We start from the raw sequence: 7579 nt of genomic DNA on the forward strand, positions 1-7579 counted from the left end.
GTACGGAGGATACCCGATTAAAAAAAATGAATTATAATTAATACCAGTATTTAATCACTTAAACTAAGTATTACTAATTATGATTAATATTCATAATTTCGTCCATAGACTATCACATTGTCTACAATTTAGTCTCGGTGTAAATATAATAAATAGTACCTAAATATATAAAATTTGTCATTTTAGTTTTTTAAATTAAGTTGTTATGTACTAACTTGATGAATTTTTCATATATTTTACGGTTTAAGTTGATGGATATCATTCACTCTAGGGACTAATTATTTTTGTATAGATAGATTATGGGCTAAATTAGAGATAGGGAGATAATTTAGAGACTAAAATGATAGTTTATTTAGCAAAAACTATTAGACTCCCACGGCCGATGAATAGTTGATGTTCATAAAAAGTTATATAAAATTATTGAAACACATTTTATTAATTTAGAAATTTAAAAGTATTACATATTAATCTAGAAAAAAATGTTATTGTTTCACAAGGATAATTTTGTCGTTTGAGACGAAGAGAAGCATGTCAAATAGAAAGAAAACGCACGCACGAAGAACACAGAAAGCAAAGCATATGGTCACCCTTAAACTTTGACACCTTAATATATTACAAAATTGACCGTTGAATTGAAATATATTATAATAAAGATCATGTCTATAAAATTTAACATTAATCGAAAATCATTTAATAGATACATCAAAATTAACGTATTATGAACTTTTAAAAAACAAAGTAATTTTGATGTACTTCATTGATGCTAGCGTTTAGACAGGCACTGTGCCCGTCTATCCGCTCTTCTTATTGTGCTAATGGTATAGATTACAAACAGAAGTTTTTATGAATTTTTTTTTTTGTACAAGTTTTTATGAAATTTTAATTAAAACTAATTTGAATTTGATTAAAAATATAGGTATAGATAATATATATCTTGCACTTTTATATTGTAACAAACTATATTTATCTTTTTCAATTATACCAACAATATAACAAATTTAATTTCTTTCAAAAAAATATAACAAACATAATATAAATTCTTATCTTTTTGGATTACATCAACAAAAAGCATCCTTATAGTCAATTTACTAAAGGGTATAATTGGAAGGAGAAAAAGTCAGCCCAAACTTTATAGATATGATCTATGCTATATACCTTTCAATCCAACAATCAATTTTGTAATACCATTATGCGATAAATAAATATCAAAGATGACATATTATTCATATTATTAAGTTCGAGATCATGGTGTTAATTGATCATGTCTCATATATATTTATATAACAAAAACATGATACGATAAAATAATGTTGTCATATTTGATATCATGGACGTGTCAAACACATGATACTATGATAGGATAATTGTTATCTTGTCTATATCATATCAAATCCTCCTTTATATCTTAACCCTCTCTATCATATCTTATGCACCAAACATCTAATAAGAGGAAGCATGCAATGAATCTGGCATTTTATTTTGCATATGAGGTAGACGGTGAAGATTGATTAAAATATGTTTTAGCAACAAATAAATAACAATTATTATCATCCTACAGAACAGCAAAGCCTAAAAGCATGATGCTTAGAGTTGAACAAAAACCAATAATGAATCCCTGGGAAAATTAACAGATCATGTAAAAAATCCAGCGATATCACAAAGAAGCATTTTGTGTAAGATTGATATGGAACTTGAAATTGTGATGCAATAAGGATATAGAATGCATTTCTTATACCTCTCCCTTAATAATTCTACCAGCACGATCATACAGAATTTGCCTCTCACTCTGACCCAGCAGAAGTTCTCTTGGAAGTGGGTCGTTCAAAGCTACATAGTTATACTTCTCAATGATAGTTTTGTTCCATTGAGACGCCGATTTCTCCTTCATGACCTTGAAATTCTTATGGAGCAATTCAACTTGGGAAGGACCTGCTAGCATATGAACATCTTGTCCCTTGTCAAATGCTTCCCGAGCATAGTTGTTTAATTCCTTGAACTCCAAAGCTTGACCACTATTTCTACAATTGTTATCACCCTACAGAACAAAAACAAATTTTAACCCAAATACAAGATAACCATGCAAGAAGCAATAATATAAAGCAAATCAGCAAGTTCCCTAAAAAATTTAATCTTTGAGACCAAGTTACCATGTAAAACTTTTCATTTGGATTTGACTCTGGAAGAGGATCTTCGCGCATGGACCTAGTCTTGGGGTCATAATGTGCAGAATTGACATCAAGATTGAGAAGATATTTTGCAGTATCCTCTCGAATACGTAGGTTCCTGAAGATTAAGATATTTCAGTTGCAATCATCGTACGAAAAGTATTAGAAGTGATAATTACCAATCAACTCTGCCATGCACTTTTAAAATGACAGCAACATGAAAATTACCTCACAGTTCCTGTACTCCCACCATCTGTTGTTCGCACACGCTTCTCAACCTTTGTGAAGTCGATTTGTTTCCTTTCATCAACCTTTGCCTCGTCTATCCTTAAATCGTCTTCAGACTCATCAATTGCAGCACCCTCATCATTTTGGTCCCCCTTCTCCAATTTCTTCAGCTTCTGTTCCTTCAAGAACTTCATTCGAGTGTGGTCTCTGGCTTCATACACCTTAACGACTCGGGCGTATGTTGATACATCATAACCCTCCCATCTGTCCCGTTTTCTCTCATAGTCAAGCTCACAAGTTTCAGAAGTTTCTTTTTTTTCATCAGCAGCAATGCTCTTGTTTGTATACTTTGCTCCTACCTTTCTTGCTCTTTCCATGCATTCCTTGGCAACATGTGTCATTGCTCCACAGCTATAAAAACGAGATTAATATTTAAGAACTAACCTAAACTTGTAAGAGAGAATGGCGATCTAAATATATGCAGAGACAAACAAGGTTATCATACTTGATAGTATAGGTAGACACATGGAATTCTAGACAACTCAAGTTGAAAAGAATTTATCATATTCTGCCTTTTTTTTTTTATCTTGGCCATGAACATAATTTAAAATAGCTCTAATACTTATAAACCTAATGAGCACAAATATCCAACAAAATCAGCGAAAAGGTCATTTTGATGCAAAAACCATGTATTAATCCAAGCTTGTAAACTAACTAGAAGAATTTAGTTAAAAGATTTTGTGCATGTTCTCTTGTATTAGTTTGACATTGTTTACAAACAAGGCGACACAATTTTCATAAAAGAGAGTTCAACAACTATTGAGACAAGCACAAACACAGTCCGAGACAGATGTTACCAAATACTAAGTCTCGTTTTCTTATCAAGTTAATAGACAAGAAGCGTCCATCACATTTGGAGGCACAAAAAACATGCATTTTGAAACAGTGAAAGAGATAACTTACTTCTCACATGCACCTTTCCTATACTTGCTGGCCTGAAAAGTTTTAGTAACTCTAGAGCTCCATGGTGAGGTATTATTGGGATGAGATATCTGTTTCCTTTGATGTTTCAAACTCTATATTGGAAGGAAAAAACAGATAAATATGTTGGTAGTTTTTATATCAAATATGACAATTCTATGTGAATCTAAAAATCTGATTAAATAAGAGGGAGGGTAGGGAAAAACTTACAGGTCTCGCGGCCTTAAGATACCAAGGTGGAGATGAAATAAACCGAGGAATATGGGGATTGATTTCCTTTCCATCTTCATCAAGCTCAGCAGGAGCAAGCCCAGATTTACGGGCTTCCTCAAGCTGAATCTGTTTTTGATGATCCTCCCTGGACTTGAATGCCGCTGCAATTCACCGCAGTCAAAATTTAATAAACATGCACAAACCGTCTAACTAAGGCGTAAGGTGAATTGAGAAGTACATAACCAGATTAAAGTTAAAATTAGAAAGAGGCAAAAGCAACTCGCTAAACAAGTATGCAGAGAGTTTTAAATCCATGAAACCCTAAGGGGGAAAAGCAACTTCATGTTCACCGGATACCACAAGTGTTACCATATTGTTTGCATCACAAGTAACGAAACAGAATTAGGTCATGTTTGGATAAACAACTTGTTTGCAGTTTATAGCATAAGTAAGCTTACATAAGTTCTTTCTATAGCAAAAGATAAAATTAAATTGTTTTTGTATATGCTATATAAGTTGTTTTCATCATAAGTTATTTTTCATAAGCTATTTTGGATAACTTATGAAGATAAGCTAAAAAAACTTACGAAAAAAGGCATAAATTGTTTTAATAAGTTCTCCCAAACAGTCTCACAAATCTTACGTTAGTAAATAAAATCAAATAAGTCAAATCAAACAACCCTAAGTATTGATTAGTAGCTTTGAATAGAAGTCTATGTGTGATTTCATCAGGATATAACTGAAAAAACAATAGAAACTTCCTAAGGGGGAAAAAGTTCAATCGGATCCAAAAGTTGCATGATGAATAAGTTGTTACTTGTGCAGCAAGAAACTAATTTGCTCTAAAAAAGGATAGTTGAATAGGGGAAAAAAGAGATGTACCTGAAGCTGTTGCCATGGTTTGAAAATTGAAACAAACAAACGCAGAACAACGAGAAGAATGATTCACTCTGATTCGAATTGAGTCCTGCTATATATAGCGCCAAGGTTCAGAATTTCAAGTTAGTGAATAACGAAAATCAGGGAGGAATATATACAAATTAGATAAGCCCATAAATTTACAGTATTCTTTTTATAATTTATATACAAATTAGATAAGCCCATAAATTTACAGTATTCTTTTTATAATTTATATACAAATTAGATAAGCCCATAAATTTACAGTATTCTTTTTATAATTTTTCTTCTCAAATATCTCATTTTTTAATTATGCTATTATTATTATTATTATTATTATTATTATTATTATTATTATTATTATGAGTCAGGATCCGTTGACACCAAGTGTAAGTCTTTTCCACTTACACCAAATCCTAGCCGTTCAAACTAAGTTAATCCTACGGACTAAAATCTCATTACAAAAGCAAACTAAAAATTCACGTGACTAGCTTTCTCGTATACTCCTTTCCTCTTCTATCCAATAAAAGAGAACACATCTTCGTTCTGTAATTTACAACAAGAGAATCAATTGACGCTTACATTCATACCCAGCAAAGAGAATTTACTAAAGATTCAGTTTAATTCAAAGGGTTTTCCAAAACCATAAAATTGAATATTTTGTTTTTGTGAGATTATCATGAAATTCAATTTCCAGTTACCAAACCTTAAATCTCATCAATCATAAAAAACCCATCCAATACAACCCTGTGATTCGTATGAGGAATTAACAAAGGGGAATAAGATGGATTGTTGGCTTTGCTCAGTTTTTTCACCCCCAACATAATCGACACACTCAAATAATGAATTGATCAAGAGAAAATTTCAATAGTAAATAAAAAAAAAAAAAACTGAAAGTGGGTAACATGAAAGGGATATCGGAGAAGATAAAAGATCTACAGAATTAGGGGTGTGAATTTGGTGCAGAACAGTGAAGAAGATAGTAGAGTCACATGTCACGTGATAGCTATTTTAATTTAATCTTTTATTTTTATTTGAATATTATAAGACGTAGGATTAACTAGTTTGAACGGTTAGGATCTGGTGTAAGTCAAAAGACTTACACCTGGTGTCAACGGATCCCGACTCTATTATTATTATTATTATTATTACTACTACTACTACTATTAGTGTTGATACGGGCACTTTGTGCCCGTCGGTACCCATCTGTCTAGTTTTTTTATTGCGTTTATCAATTACGAATAGTAATTCTTATGGTATTTTGATTTTTTTATTAAAATTATAGGTATTGATAATAAATATTTTGCACTTTCATATCCTAACAAATTATACTTATCTTTTTCAATGATATGAACAATATAACAAAATAATATAAATTCTTATCTTTTTTAATTACAACAATAAAATAGTATTCTTATGATTAATTTGTTAATTGCAAGTGAAAAAACCAACTAAAATCATGTATTCCCTTTATATATATATAGTAGATTATTATTATAGGTACTAACGTAGATAAATTACGAACGGTAATTTTTATGCAATTTTGATTTTAATTAAAACTACACATATAAATATTTTATATTTTCATATTGTAACAAACTATATTATCTTTTTCAATGACACAAATAATATAACAAATATAATATAAAATCTTATCTTTTTTAATAACACCAACAATATAGCATTCTTATAGCCAAATTTGTTTAAGTGTATAATTGGAAGTTAAAAAGATATGTCAAAATCATATGTTTTCTTTATATATAACTAGCGTTTAGACGGGCACTCCGTGCTAGTTTGTCCACTTTTCTTATTGTGTTAACGAGTATAAATTACGAGCGGTAGTTTTTATGAAATTTTGATTAAAATTATAGGTATAGATAATAGATATTTTGTACTTTCATATTGTAACAAGCTATATTCATCTATTTCAATGATATTAACAATATGACAAATATAATATAAATTTTTATCTTGTTTAATGACACCAACAAAATAGCATTCGTCAAATTTGCTCAAGAGTAAAATTAGAAGGAGAAAAAGTCAGTCCAAAACCGTTTATTTTCTTTATACAGTATAAAAGTATAGATATGGATATAGGAGGATATAGATATAGATATGGATATAGATTGCTTCAGTTCCTCCTTAAAAAAAATAAAGAAAGAAAGAAATTACTTCAATTTAGTAAAAGTATTCATAAAACTCAAAAAGTTCACCTTATTTTATGTTAATATTTCCACAATAAACATTGGTCCAACTACAATAAACATATGTACTAACAATATAATCATTATATTGTTAGTATATATGCAACATATAATCATTAACCGCTCTATAACTCCTTAACACCCGTACATTTCCTTTGACAAATTTAACTAGTGCACTTGTAAAACAAAACAAAAAAACAAAATAGAAAAAAGGATAATCTAATAAAAGAAATATTTTTCTTTTAAAAAGTGAATAATTTAACTGATAAAAATATAAATAAGATTTTGAAATATGTCTCTAAAATATCAAAATTTAATTTTACTAACAAAAGATTATTTTAATGTTGATTTACAATCATAGCATTCTGTCTAATGTCTAATATTGATTAACAAATTATAAAGCAGGGTCAAAATTCAAATCCAGTATAATAGGTCTTAAAAAAGATGTGATAGATTCCTATCAATTGTAAGAAGCTTCCTATCTTAAACTGTTTTTTTGGGAGTCCACCAGAAACAATGTCAAAGCAGGTTTCCACACCACCAAATCACACTCAAATTAGTGGCAACCATGGAAAAGAGAGCATTGAGAAATATAATACAATAATCATAATTAACTTTCTTTACAAAGTTGGTTACAAAGAGAGATCATAGGTTATAAATAATAGGAAGAAGAGATTAGATAAGCGTATAGTAGTATTTTGTTTTGGAAATGAACGTAGCATGGGAAAGATCCAAATATCATGTGAAGAGTTTTCTATCAATTATCATGTAAGCTCTTTGAAAAAAATTAGACTATTCTTTATTTTGGTGAACCTGACTAACAATCAACAGATTTTACATGTTTTTCCTTGCGTTTTGCTATTAGCGGACCAACCATAGTGGACTGAGACT

General features: G+C 30.1%; 1 protein-coding gene across 1 annotated transcript; it reads right to left on the reverse strand.

Annotated features, from left to right (window-relative positions):
- Nucleotides 1-1456: 1456 nt before the first annotated feature.
- On the reverse strand, nucleotides 1457-4630 carry LOC146957431 (pre-mRNA-splicing factor SLU7-like). The gene is made up of 6 exons (XM_085736516.1): nucleotides 4470-4630; nucleotides 3585-3748; nucleotides 3357-3469; nucleotides 2394-2804; nucleotides 2148-2283; nucleotides 1457-2035 (listed from the first exon to the last, which is right to left on the reverse strand). The coding sequence occupies exons 1-6, from the start codon at nucleotides 4483-4485 to the stop codon at nucleotides 1730-1732; spliced, it is 1146 nt and encodes a 381-aa protein (XP_085592642.1). The 5' UTR covers nucleotides 4486-4630; the 3' UTR covers nucleotides 1457-1729.
- Between the last annotated feature and the right edge of the window lie 2949 nt (nucleotides 4631-7579).

This window comes from Medicago sativa, chromosome 1 (genome assembly GCF_051527215.1).
Source record: "Medicago sativa cultivar Bolivia chromosome 1, Bolivia_mono, whole genome shotgun sequence".
In the NCBI taxonomy this organism is placed as follows: Eukaryota; Viridiplantae; Streptophyta; class Magnoliopsida; order Fabales; family Fabaceae; genus Medicago; species Medicago sativa.

Coding starts and splice junctions, on each gene's coding strand:
- LOC146957431 (XM_085736516.1), bottom strand. Junction 2,805..3,356: donor AGGAAAGGTGCATGTGAGAA/GTAAGTTATCTC, acceptor TCGTTTTTATAG/CTGTGGAGCAATGACACATG. Junction 2,036..2,147: donor CAAATGAAAAGTTTTACATG/GTAACTTGGTCT, acceptor TTTGTTCTGTAG/GGTGATAACAATTGTAGAAA.